The following is a 13,890-nucleotide window of genomic DNA, read 5'->3' as shown; positions in this document are numbered from 1 at the left end:
GAAATAGAACGAATAATATGTCCAACTAGGGTAATCATATTACTTTGTTGTCAAACTGGGATACTTTTGAGAGTAAAATTATTTGAGAGTAATAATTAGTCTAGGAAAAAACAATCGTGTCAGGACAACAGACATGACAGCAGGGGGGCTGTCGTGGGTAAAGGATCCTCTGAGGCTCACTGGACCGCCTTTAAGGTTTGTATTTTCTTTTTCTTTCTATCAACTGCACAACCTTCGGCAGGGATACTAAAACGGGGTGCTCTTGAGAAGAGTCTGCGAAGAGGGAGGCCGACTCCCCGCCTCTTCGGCAGCCCTAGGCCTCCGGGCATCAGCCGACGTCTTGAACGGCTCTGAGCAGAGTCGGCTGTAACTTCTTGGACCAAAAAAGCACGACGGTGATTTAAACGACTTAAGAGCCACTTACTCATTTTACTTTCCAAAATATTTAACATGAGACATCGATACCGTATCTTGTTCATAAAACAAACTTCCGGAACGAGAGACCCCCACGAGGAGGCCAGGTCACGACCGGTTTTTCAAATCTTTACAGGGGCCGGGGATTCTCACGCAAACACCGCCACGAAATAGTTTAGAAAAGCCATAGAAGAGTCAAAATAAAAAACGTCTCCTCTGCGGGCAGGCCGGGGGCGTCCCCGGGGCGCGGGGGCGCTAGGGGGTGGGGGAGGGGCGTGGGGGGCGCAGGGGGGCGCAGGGGGCCGGCGCGGGGGGGGGGCGCGGGCGCGTCAGTTCCGCAGCAGCAGCATCCGCTCGGCGCACGCCTGCCCCACCAGCCGCGCGTACTGCAGCACCGCCGCCTCCTCGGCCGCCGCCTTGTGCTGCCTCTTGTAGACGCCGTAGGGCAGCACGGCTTTCTTGTGGAACACCTGCAGCCGGTCAGGCTCCTTGCTGCGACCTTCGTCCACTGCAAGGACAGAGAAGACGCATTAAGCCAAGTCACGGTCCCGCTGCTTTCGCCCCCGAATGCAAGGATGATTCCCGCGATACGAATGAGGGAGGAAGACACCGCCCTTCGGGATGTCCGAGCGGGGACGGCGGGGACTGACACCCGCAGGCAGGAAGAGGCCCTACCCCTGGGGGAGCTGAAACGTCGGAGGAGAGCTGTACACAGCTAAAGCCCGGGCCTTCAGCCCGCTGTTCTCTCGGGCGGTCAGGTTTGCCACCGTCCTTCCTGGGTCCGAACTGCACTGACTCTGCGTCTCCCCCAGGCCGATGTCCTGAGGTTCCCCGCGCTGCAACGAAGCTTTCTGTGACTCCGAGGCCCAGGCGGACTCGAGCGGGGCAGGTCCTGGCCCTGGGGCGTTCAGGATCTGGGGGCGGAGGGCAGAGCTCACAGCCCTGGGGAGGGGACAGGGCAGGGGCGCCTGGTGGCTGTGGCTCCCGGTTCTTCTCCTTTTTCGATAAGCAAAGCCCTGGCTTCTACAGGACACACTGGTCGCCTGGAGGAAAGCCTGTGTCCAGCTTCCCCTGCAGTTGGGTCCGGCCCTGTGACCAAGCTCTGGCCCAGGGGACACAAGTGGAAGTGTTCCGTGGAAGTTTCTAGGCATCTTTTAAGAGAACAGCTGGTCTGTGCCCTTCAACCCTTCTTCCCTCATTGTGCTGCCTGCATCATGGAAGTCATGGCAGAAGCCCTGACCCCTCTTCTGTCTGTCTGTCTGTCTGTCTCTCTCTCTCTGTGTCTCTCCTGTTCTTGAGATTAGAAGATTTCCCTTAGGTCAGCAAAAACAAAAGCCAGAGGAACCCGGGTACCTGAGGACTCCGTGTAACACAACTCTAGTCCTGGTCTGCCTATGTAAAGAATTTCATAGAAAAATGAAACGATCTTGTTTAAGCCAACTGACTTTAGATTTCTTTTTTTTTTTTTTTTAATTTTTAAGATTTTATTTATTTGACAGACAGAGATCACAAGTAGGCAGAGAAGCAGGCAGGGAGAGGAGGAAGCAGGTTCCCTGCTGAGCACAGAAACCAATGTAGGGCTCGATCCTAGGACTCTGGACTCTGGGATCGTGACCTCAGCCGAAGGCAGAGGCTTTAACCCACTGAGCCACCCAGACGCCCCTGACTTTAGATTTCTACTACTGGCAGCTGCTCCTAATTCTAATACAGGGAACAACTTTACACTATCAACTAAAATGTACCATGTTTTTTGTCACTGACTCAGCCAGGCCACTTGTAAGAATCATCCTGCAGCTGCGGTTCTCAACCCTGACCACATACTGGAATCATCCGAGGACCCTTTAAAAAATACCAAAAAAGTCCTGGATCCCTCCTCCAGACTATCCTGATTTAGAAACTGGTCTGAATAAAACCTGAGCATCGGTATTTTCTTAAGCCTTTTAAAGTGGGTTGAGTTGGGACGCCCGGGGGGCTCAGTCGGGGTTGAGCGCCCAGCTCTTGGTTTTGAAATCTCAGGGTCATGAAATCGAGCCCCCGCCCCGCTTGGCGCTCAGCACGGGTCTTCTTGAGATTCTTTCCACCTCCCTGTCCCTCCCCCTCTGCTCCTCCCCCAACTTGGACTCTCTCTCTAAAACAAATGAATAGATAAAATCTGAAGAAAATAATTTAAAAAATTAGGTGGGCTGAGAACAGAGAAACACACACGTCAGTATTTATACGTGAGCATAAGCGTGTTTAGAGCCACACTCAGCGGTACTGAGGACATGGAAACAACGCACGTGTTCACCAACGGAGAACCGGCCAGATGTGTAACATCTGTTACATGTGTTACAGGCATGTGATAAAATGCTACACAGCTATCAAAAAGACAAAGGAGGGCAGATTGTTAAGTGAAAAAAAACGGAGGCACAAGGTAACTACTGTTCTTTATAAGCCTAGTATATGCACACAACAAATCAGAGCAAATATGCATCAACCTTTTTACAGTTACTTCCCTCCATTCCCTTTGCCTAGAAAGACCCTTTCTTTCCCCCAGAAAAAACCCGGCTCACCCTCCTGCTTCCTCAGATGACTTCGGAGCTTGGCTCAGAGGGCCTTCCCGGACTCTCTACAAACCAGCGCCCGGTTCCCCGAGCGCTCCTTGACTGCCTTCATTGCACTGACTACCACATGACATACGTAGTTATTGCCTGTTTCCTTTTCCACTAGGAAGCCCTATGTGAATACAAATTAAATGAAAAATTGTGACTGTTTTGCCCACTAGTATTTCCTCGGTGTCCAGCACAATGCCTGACGGCAGGTGCTCCATACATACTCGCTGGACGAATAAACGCATCTACCTCTGGAGGCAGGAGCGTTACAAGAGACTTTGACACTGTGGGAAACACACACACATACGCTCATCATTTCTTGGATTTTCTATAATCGGCATAAGGCTTTTATAATTTTAAATAGTTGTTTTTAAGGTTGAGTTAGGCATTTAAAAAAAATTAATTTGGGTTGGGGCGCTGGGGTGGCTCAGTCGTTGGGCATCTGCCTTTGGCTCGGGTTATGATCCAAGGTCCTGGGATCGAGCCCTGTATGGGGCTCCCTGCTCGGCGGGAAGCCTGTTTCTCCCTCTCCCACTCCCCCTGCTTGTGTTCCCTCTCTCCCTGCATCTTCTATCAATTAAATAAATAAAATCTTAAAAAAAATTTAATTTGGGTCTTCTGAAACTGAAAAGTGGAACTGCTAGTTTCCTTTTCAACAAAAGGATTCTTTTAGAAGATTTCTCAGGATCTTTCAGCTATAAACTTCTTCAAAAGTCATCATAGTTTCACAATAGAGTTGCTATAAATTCAACATTTTATTGGGCACCTCACAGAAGGCTCTATGTTTTTAAACATTTGAACTGAATTACATCCCTTTTTACTGTGAAATTTAAGCAACAGTTAAATGTTTATTCTTCCTCAACTGAAGCTGTTTCTTCCACTGGGTATTCACTAATTAGTCTAGGTTAATCATCCAGCATCAGTTTCAGAAGAGACAGAAGTCAAACTACGCTTCCAATATTTAAAAGAGAAAGAGACATCACATTTTTGGACTCATAGCATGGGCTAGCTGATCTCAATCATCAGAAAGTGATAAAATGAGGTAGGGCATTCCAAAATTATACTCTACATCTGTTCAGAAATTTGTTAAAGGGAGATGCAAGCTCATCATGTACTATTACCCCAAAAGAAGTTCTCCATTGTCAGAGAACGCCACATTGGTCCACTGAGAACCCTACGTGGGAAGGCATGCAGATGTGAAGGAAAGGGGACACCAAGGATGCCAGCCAGAGGGTCTTCATGTCCTCAGAACCAAGTGCCAGTGTAGTTTTAGATTTTCACTTCAGGGGAGATCAAGGTGAAGGGGGACAGAATCTGGAGAGGCAGGGATCCAACCGCTCACTACTTGATTTATCTCCAGCACCATGCCTAGGCCTGTCTGCCCTCCCTGCTTCTACTGCTTGGCTCTGCGCTGCAGGAGGCTGGACCAGGGGGCGGGGGGAGACGGAGCCAGGGTTTCTCCCCCAAACCTGGCCTCTTTCTTGGCTCTGCTTTTCAGCAGCAGCGACAGCTACGCTTGAAGTGGTTAAGGTTCCAGCTTCTATTGGTAACCCTGGGGTGGCGCAGGGGTGGCCCAGAAGAGGCAGTGGCTTCCAACTGTCGCTCATCTCTGGGTCACTCTGTCCTTTGCCCGGCTCTCAGCAGCACCACTCTCTGTTATCACCGATTCCCCGCATTCAATGTTCACTGTTTTAAGTACCAGAAGTGGTTTTGGTGCTCTGGTTGGACATACCGACTTCAAAATATGTGTGCTCAACAAATTACTTTGTCCAGCTGAAGGAGGAAACCCACATACTTTAACACAATGAAATACTTCGCATTTGCTAGGTCTCCACACCCTTTACTAGATAAGTGACAAAGGAGAAGGGCAAGGGCCTGGTTCCTGATGTCAGCTCTGGGGATTTCTAGGTCCACATACTGCAACACAAAAACTAACTCCATCACCTGGGTATAAATGCAGCAAAAAAAAGGTAGGCTCGAGTATGTTTAGAGTCTAATACAAATAGAAAACTGGTAAAGGTCACTGAGAGCAGCCAAGGAGCAAGAACACTGGCCAAACTGTACAATATCGTCTAAATCTAAAGCCTTTGAATTTTTTAAATTGGAATTTTAAAGTATGTCTGCTGAGAGACAGCAGCAGAAAAATGCTCCCTTTTAGCCCCGAAGGCTGACCTCCAGCCCGCATAGCTCCGATAAGGATCGAATACGTGCCGGTTACTACATTCTTAAAGGGTCTCATGACTGCCTGTACATCTCACCGATAGTTAACATCAAGCTGAGTGATAAGCACTGGAGAAACGCTGCAGAAGTAGTTTTATGAGTAGAAATTCACGGGTATTTATGATCTAATACTCCCTGCAAAGCCCCTCCGCCTTGAGCACTAAGCACATAACCAGCAGCTTCCTACAGCAAACACGCACCTCTTTCTGCCGAGCCCTGTCCCAGTGCTGTCACAAAAGCACCTTTTTGCACCGAAATCATCTCATTTGTCAAAATAGAGAGTTCATTTCTCTTTAAGATTACAGGGAGAGTTTCCAAATGAAATGGGTGTCAAATCTGGGAGAAGGACTACAAATATGCGAGCTTCAACCACCGAATTCCACGTTGGCTTGTGACCCCATGCTGCTGCATCCATTGTGAAAACATATATAGTTAATTAATTTTCATAGAATTTCTAAATTAATTTATTGCATTTTCAGAGAGCCTTATAGCACAGAAATCAATCAAGCTCCCCAATTCTTTTTACTCCAAATACTTTTGAGGTCTTGTTCTGAGTCAAAGTAAAAAGTAGGTATGGGGGGGGGTGCACCTGGGTAGCTCAGTGGGTTAAAGCCTCTGCCTTCGGCTCGGGTCATGATCCCAGGGTTCTGGGATCGAGCCCCACATCGGGCTCTCTGCTCAGCAGGGAGGCTGCTTCCTCCTCTCTGCCTACTTGTGATCTCTGTCCAAAAAAAAAAAAAAAAAGGTAGGGATTGGGGGGCGCCTGATGGCTCAGATGGTTGAACGTCTGCCTTCGGCTCCGGGCATAGTCCCAGGGTGCTGGGATCAAGCCCCGCATCAGGCTCCCAGCTCAGGGGGGAGTCTGCTTCTCCCTCTGCCTCTCTCCCCTGCTCAGGCTCCGTCTGTCTCTCTCTCAGATGAATAAATAAAATCTTAAACATAAAAAGCAGCTATTGACCAGCGATTCCTTTTAACATCACATGTAACGACAAAAAAGAGGTAATGATCAATTTTGGAATCCTCTCCCCATCCTCTTTAGTATTATTTGGAGATGCAAATGTATTTGGTCTTGGTGTTTAAATAATTTGGAAGTTCGTGGCGTTAGTGTTATCGTCATGTTGTTTAACACGGCACTGACTCTATCGCCAATTCACTTATCTGAAGCTTTTTATTGATTTACTGAAATACAAATAGTTTTCTTAATTGCCTTAATTCTTCAATTTCCCCGTTAAAACAACTCTGACCTTAAAAAAGGCACTGAAACGTGATACAGATAAGAAGCAGCACTGACAGCCTTTCTCTCCCACCTAAAAAGACCTAAATTGCAAGTCAGACTTGAAATGTAACCTAGAATTCTGTCTACCCAAACATGCCAAAGATATGCCTCTAGAACTGTCAGAAAAGGGGGTGCAGAGCTACAAGACATATAGGAGAAACAAATGAAAATGAAAGACACACTTTTATAAATTTTTTAAAACCTGACATTTCGGGGTGCCTGGGTGGCTCAGTGGGTTAAGCCTCTGCCTCCGGCTCAGGTCATGATCTCAGGGTCCTGGGATGGAGCCCCGCATCCGGCTCTCTGCTTGGCAGGGAGCCAGCTTCCTCCTCTCTCCCTGCCTGCCTTTCTGCCTACTTGTGATCTTTGTCAAATAAATAAATAAAATCTTTAAAAAAACAAACAAACCTGACACATCAATAACTTGAACTCATGTAACAAATTTTCTGGGAATTAGTCAACAAAATTACCAAATACTCTAATAAGCACATTCATTCTTAAATTTTGTATCTTTTTAATCATAAAAGTAATGCTTGTAAATATTCAAATAATCTAGAAGTAAACAGAGCGATATCAGCCCTCACACAGAACCCTTTCTCTCTCAACTTCTCCCTGACTCCCATCCACATTACCAGCGCTTAACAATTTCAGAGGATGCATTTAGGTATCAGGAGTTTGGGATCACACTCTATGCATAACTTAAAATTAAGGCCAGAAAGTGAAATCAATCACCCTTTCAATGGGTATACTGTATTAAACTTCAGAAACCGGGGGTTCCTTGGTGGCTTGGTGGGTTAAGTGTCTGACTCTTGATTTTGTCTCAGGGTTATGATCTCAGGGTCATGAGATTGAGCCCCACATTGGGGTCCACACTCAGTGTGGAGCTTGCTTAAGATGTTCCCCTGCTCCCTTGGCCCTTCCCCCAACTCACATGTGCCTTCTCCCTCTCTCTAAAAAAAATAAAATAAAAAATAAAGTCTTAATTATTAAAAAAACAAAAACAAAAACACAACACTTCAGAAACCACCGATTATCATAGACATAGACAAAATCGCTTCTGGGCTTAACACTCCACAGTGTTATTATCACCCGTTACATTTGCAATGAAGGCCAATTCTGATTCCTAGCCCATTTATTAAAACCAATTTAAAACCTAAACAAGAAAAATTCTGCCAGATACTTAAAACACCAAAAAAAGTTATGATTTATTTACTAAAGTTGAAAAAAAAAAAAAAAAGCATCCCAATCCTCACAAAACCTTGTGTGATCACGCTGACTCGCTTGCCTGACAAATGCCATCAGTGCTTGTAGACAAAACCCTCCACAGTTCAATCCATACAGCACAACAGAAGTCTTCTTAATGGGATCCCAAAGAGACCAGAAAAACAACCCATTCTAAGATTAACGACCATTTGCCATCTCATCCAAGGGAAACTGCCAGCTTATTGGAAGGTCTTGGAAATGTGTGCCGGAGCGTCTGCCTTTGGCTCAGGTCATGATCCTGGAGTCACAGGATCGAGCCCCGCATCGGGCTCCCTGATCATCGGGGAGTCTGCTTCTCCCTCTTCCACTCCCCCTGCTCAAGCACTCTCTAAAGTAAATAAATGAAATCTTGATTAAAAAAAAAAAAAAAAAGGAAATGTGTGTCAACAAGGACCTCTTCTACCTTTTCTTTCTCTAATGGATAACAATTTAATTTCGTAAACTAAAAACCAAAGGCAATCCTTCGAACTCTGAGTTGAGCATCTGATCACTGGCAATACAAATGTACTGTTAGATCAATGATGTTTTAGTCTTCAAGGAAATCTCGTCATGAGGGGCCACAACTGCTTGATTTTTAGTCACAAAAGAGGAACCGTGCATCACAGGTATCTTCCAAGGAAAAGAATCTAGAGATCAAGGCTTTACTTCTTCTTATGGGGATTTGACTCATTCATTATTCTTATAACATCTACACTTTCCTGAAAATGATGAAACAGTCTATTTTCCTAACTTCATTATTTATTGCCACTGCATTATTACATAAAGATGAAGAGAAGTTACATATTTAACGTTTCTCATGAAGAAGGTGGTTCAGGTGGCGGACCTGGCAATGTGAATGAAGCTAAATACAGTTGGGGGGAAGTTGTGACATAAGGAATGTGAAATTGTGAAGAGAGACATGATAGAACTCAACTTTGAAACCAAATGCAACTCTGGAAAGTTCAAAATAAAACATGATTTAGAATATTCTGGAGTGACAGGAGGTATTAACAAATGTTCCGATCACCGTGGAGGAGGGTGGGGAGGATGTGTGAAAGGAGTGTTCAGTATGGGGATCAAAGGGCTCGGCACGGGAACACGTAGTACCTGTCAGAAATGAACTCAGGTCAGTCAGCTAATTCTTCAAGCCCAGCTGGTGGGAGGCTCCAAAAAATTGCTTTGAGAATCCAAAAGCAATTAGGGAGAATTACGCATTTTCATCATCCATAAGGAAAAATATTGCCAGTCACTTTTTAAAAAAAGATTTAATTGATTAATTAATTAATTAATTAATTTGACAGACATCATAAGTAGGCAGAGAGGCAGGCAGAGAAAGGAGGAAGCAGCTCCTGGCTGAGCAGAGAGCCTGATGCGGGGCTCGATCCCAGGACCTTGGGATCATGACCTGAGCCGAAGGCAGAGGCTTTAACCCACTGAGCCACCCAGGCGTCCCACTTTTTTTTTTTTTTTTTAAGATTTTATTTATTTATTTGACAGTGAGAGACAGCGAGAGAGGGAACACAAGCAGGGGGAGATGGAGAGAGAGAAGCAGGCTTCCCGCGAACCAGGGAGCCTCATGTGGGGCTCGATCCCAAGATCCTGGAATCATGCCCTAAGCTGAAGGCAGACGCTTAACGACTGAGCCACCCAGATGCCCCGACCCTTGAATATTCTTAAATACTTCCTATTTCACCATCAGTGTTTAACCTAAGAAAGGCTACATTTAAAAACTGATGACAATATAATGAAAGAAATGTCCATTAAAACACACAAAACATCCCATTACAGAATTCCTCCAAGATAAAGGGGAAGTTGGTTTGCATAGCTGCTGTTGTGTGCAGGGGCTGGGGCTGCAGCCGAAGAGGTGGTCGGGAAAGTTCAGGGCCGGCAGGACTGGGCCACCTCTGACCTGTGTGGTCACATGATTAGTAACATGCAAGGGAACTGGTTATATAAATACATATATTGAGAAAAATGGGAGTCAGATTGCTCTGTCAGAGAAGGGAGAGAGAGAGACAGAAGACTAGAACAAATTCTATTGTGTTGGATTAGAACTGGAAGTACTGGTGAAAACTCATGGTTCTTACACATTTTATAGACAAGCAGATGTAAAAATAGAAGTGTGTATGTGTGCACACCCGTGCATGTACACACACACACCATTCTGTTCTAGATCTGTCTGCTAAGAGGACTTGGAAGCAAAGAAAGCCCTGTAGTGATGAGCACACTTACTGTCCAGATCGTGTTTTCCAAATATACTCTCCATGACAAAAATTAGAGCTCCTCAAAGAAAGGCCTGAATGCAGAGCTGGGTCAGGTGAAGTACAAGATGAGCCTGGAATATTTGGGGCCACAAAGTAATTAAATGCTCAAACAAGGATGGGGAGATGTCAAAGGAACACAGGAGTCACCGTGAAAAGGTTCCCGCTGGCCAAATCTGAGACAATGTGAGCATTCACAATAAGTAATGAGAGCAATGGATTATAATACATTGACTAAAATGCTAGGATTCCAGGAGTCCACACGGATACAAATGAACAAGGAGAAAGGATTGCTCTCTCTTCCAGCAGAATGCCAATCAATAGAAGTAGAAGGAATGATGGAATCAGAAAATCCTCATTCGGCAGCCATCTCAGTAATAAGTGATTCAATAAAGAATCATCGTTAGTGGATGTAAAAACTAGCGACATAAGTTTGATAGAACAGGATATTTACACTGTCTCAAAGTATCTCCCAATAAGATATTTATCAGTAATTAACATATACAAAATACTTACTGATTTTAGAGTGGAGACTCTTGGCACCTATTACTTTACCACGTGATATAAATTCCCACGCCCAGCAGTGAGCTGGGTGGACAGCATCACTTCCCACTCCCTCACATGATGCAGTAAGAACACAGCGCCCGTTCTAGGGTATTCTTGCCAAAACCATGTAACCTACATCTAATTATGAGGAACAGCTGATGAACAGAACTGAGGAATGTTCTATAAAGTGACTGGAATGTACCTTTGAAAATGTCAGGGTAGTAAAAGACAAGGGTATATACAAAGAACTGTTCCAGTTCTGAAAGGAGACTGAAGAGACATGACAGTAAAGCAGCATACAGTCCTGTCTTGCACCCTGGATTTAAAAAAAAAAAAGAAGAAGGAGGAGGAAAAAGGAGAGTAGGTTTGCAAGTGTGTGCATGCATTTTTGTGTCATAAAGGGCATTACTGGGAAAATCTGGGAAATTTGAACAGGATTATATGGATTAGATGGTAGTAATGTAACACTGCTTGCTACTTTCCTGGTCTGGATGGCTGGCTATGTAGGAAAGCATCCGTGTTTTCAGACAATACACACTGAAATACTTATGGGTGATGGAGCAATATATCTGCAACTTATTCTCAAATGGTTCAGAAAAAAATACAGAATAAAGGAGGGGGAGTGAGAAGGCCAGTATTTACAAGTGGGGAATCCGGATGAAGGGTGTGCAGAAGTTCTCTGGATTAGTCTTACAATTTCTCTGTAAATTTGAAATTTCAAAATAAAAAATTAACAGATGCTAAACTGTTTTCTTCAGCCTCTCATCATATTGTATTTGTGGATTCTGAAACCCCAGCCTTACATCTGTACTAATTGTTGAATTTTGTTCTGACACATTCCCATCACTACAGCCTCTTGAGGTATTTTCAGCTTCTGTTTCTTCTGACATGTTAGAGATCATAATATCTGGAAATTCAGCTATCAAGATTAAGAATAAAAATCTTAATATTTATTAAATCTGAAAAAAGGGAAAAGAAAGGATAATACTGCTTTTAATGTAAGTCGATACATGGATAGCTGATATTTTGATTATCAAATACACTGAATTCAGTGTTTTTTTTTATGATCTATGTTGTTCAGTTGGTTTGACAAATTAGTTTTTTTAATCAATAGCTTTAAATTCCATATTTGACAATTCATGAAAACTTATTACCATGATAATAGGTAATCCCATCAGTAGCCTCACTGATATGTGACCTCACTGAGTCCTAAAACCATTCACAATGAAAACTAGCCACAACGCTTATTTCCAACAAATGAAACTGGCATTGGGTTAATTCTGATTCCATCCAAGGATTTTGGAACTGAGCTAGAAACTTCCAAAAGTACCTTCAAACAGAGCAAAACTTTTGAGAATTCCCAGGGGCATAAAATTCAATTCAAAATTATAGTATTTTTGCCTTCAGAGCAAATACAAATTCACTTTTCTTTGCCAAAGGTCTCGATCTGGAAATGCGTCCTCTTCCCCATTCTTGGCCTCAACCCGATCTGCATACAATCGCTGTAAATTACAACATCTCCTGTAATCCATTTTTCTTTTTAACTAGTTCCTTTCTATTCCCTTTCACAAAAGCTTAAGACTGCCTTCGGACAGAAACACACAAAACTCTGTAGTCTCTGTTTACCCTCCAGCTAGTTCATTCCACTTTTCTCTCCTTCTTTAAAGGGTATTTACTTAACGGCCATTTCCTCGCCTCCCACTCACTGAACAATCTATTTATTGCCATGTGTGTCTTGCTCCGTCAAGTCCACTCTACTCACTGAGGTCAAAGGTCTCACTGCTCTTGAATATAATGAACACATTTCAGCTTTCATCTCCCTCAGCAGAGTGTAAACTCAGAGGAGCACGTCCTCTTCCCTGAAATCCACTCCAGCCTTTCTGACAACACTCGCCCCAGGTCTTCTCTTTCCACCAGGCCAGTTCTTCACCGGACCGTCAGACGCTGGGAGACAGACAGTGTTCTGTTCTAGGTCATCCCCTCTTCCCCGCTACACTTTCGTCCTAGGAAACTTCATCCATGTGCATGGATTCAGTTACCATCATTAATCCGACCTCCAAATCCTCAGGTTAGAGCTGAAATCCTGCTCTTGAGCCTCAGGAAGACACGGTAACACCACGTGCAGCTGAGGTTAGGAGGCTGTGGTCTACAACTTGTCTTTTGCCAGGCAAACTCACATGGTCTTAGAGCAATTCTTTTAGGACTGTGTCCTGCAGAAATATTAGTATGTGTGCAAAAAGATGTATATTTAAGAGTATGTTGTGGCATTATCTGTAATAGCAAACTACGTAAAACTTAAATGTCCATCAATGAGGGTAATGATTACCAATAATACATATCACTGTATATAGCCTTTAAGAAAGTACAGGTAATCACACTTAGACCATATGGTCCAATAAATATGCTTCTCAGTATTTCCCCAAAGGATCTGAAAACTTTTTTTCTTCAGTTTTTTTTTTTTTTTTTAAGATTATTTATTTATTTATTTGACAGACAGAGATCACAAGTAGGCAGAGAGAGAGGAAGGGAAGCAGGCTCTCTGCCGAGCGGAAAGCCCGATGCGGGGCTCGAGCCCAGGACTCTGGGATCATGACCTGAGCCGAAGGCAGAGGCTTTAACCCACTGAGCCACCCAGGTGCCCCTTCGGTGTTTTTTTTAAAGATTTTTTTTTTTTTAAATAATCTCTGCACCCAATGCAGGGCTCAAACTTACAATGCCAAGATCAAGAGTCCCATGGTCTATCACCTGAGCCTGCCTGGAGCCCCAAGGAGCTGAAAGCTTATGTCCACACAAAAACCTACAAACAGATGTTTAAAGGAGCTTTACTTGTAACTGCCAAAATACAGAAGCAAGAGAAATGTTCTGCAATGGGTGAATGAATAAACAACCGTAGTACTATCATTCAGTGATGAAAAGAGATGAATTTTCAGGCCGTGAAAAGACATGGAGGAACTTAAAATGCATATGACTAAGTGTAAGAAGCCAATCTGACAAAGCTATGTGCTACCATAGGGTTCCAAGTCTATGACATTCTGGAAAGGGCGAAACTGTGGAGGCAGGATAAACATGAGTGGTTGCCAGGGGTTTATGGCAGGGAAGGGGGATGAATAAGCAGAACACAGAGGGTATTTAGAGCAACGAGACCATTCTGTAGGACACATGTCACTATATGTTTGTCAAAACTCAACATACAACACAAAGAGTAAACCCTAATGTAAACTGTGGACCTCAGTTGATCATAATGGATCAATACTGGCTATCAGTTGTATCCAAAGTATCCCATAATGCAAGATGTTAATAATGTGGCAAATGGGAGGTGGGAGTTGAAGGGCAGATGGAA

At 44.2% G+C, this 13,890-nt stretch overlaps 1 protein-coding gene across 6 annotated transcripts in view; it reads right to left on the bottom strand.

The window, feature by feature from the left end:
* Positions 1-216: 216 nt before the first annotated feature.
* The window catches only part of ATE1 (arginyltransferase 1), a 161,631-nt gene continuing 147,957 nt past the window's right edge, over positions 217-13,890 (bottom strand). For all 6 annotated transcript variants that reach the window (XM_080822854.1, XM_080822851.1, XM_080822850.1 and 3 more), the window contains one exon: positions 217-922. In XM_080822854.1, the coding sequence (XP_080678980.1) occupies positions 744-922 (179 nt within the window). In that variant the 3' untranslated portion in view covers positions 217-743. The remainder of the gene's footprint in view (positions 923-13,890) is intronic.

This window comes from Martes martes (assembly GCF_963455335.1).
Source record: "Martes martes genome assembly, chromosome: 14".
In the NCBI taxonomy this organism is placed as follows: Eukaryota; Metazoa; Chordata; class Mammalia; order Carnivora; family Mustelidae; genus Martes; species Martes martes.
The sequence above is the reverse complement of the archived record's forward strand: the minus strand, read 5'-3'. Positions and strand labels throughout refer to the sequence as shown.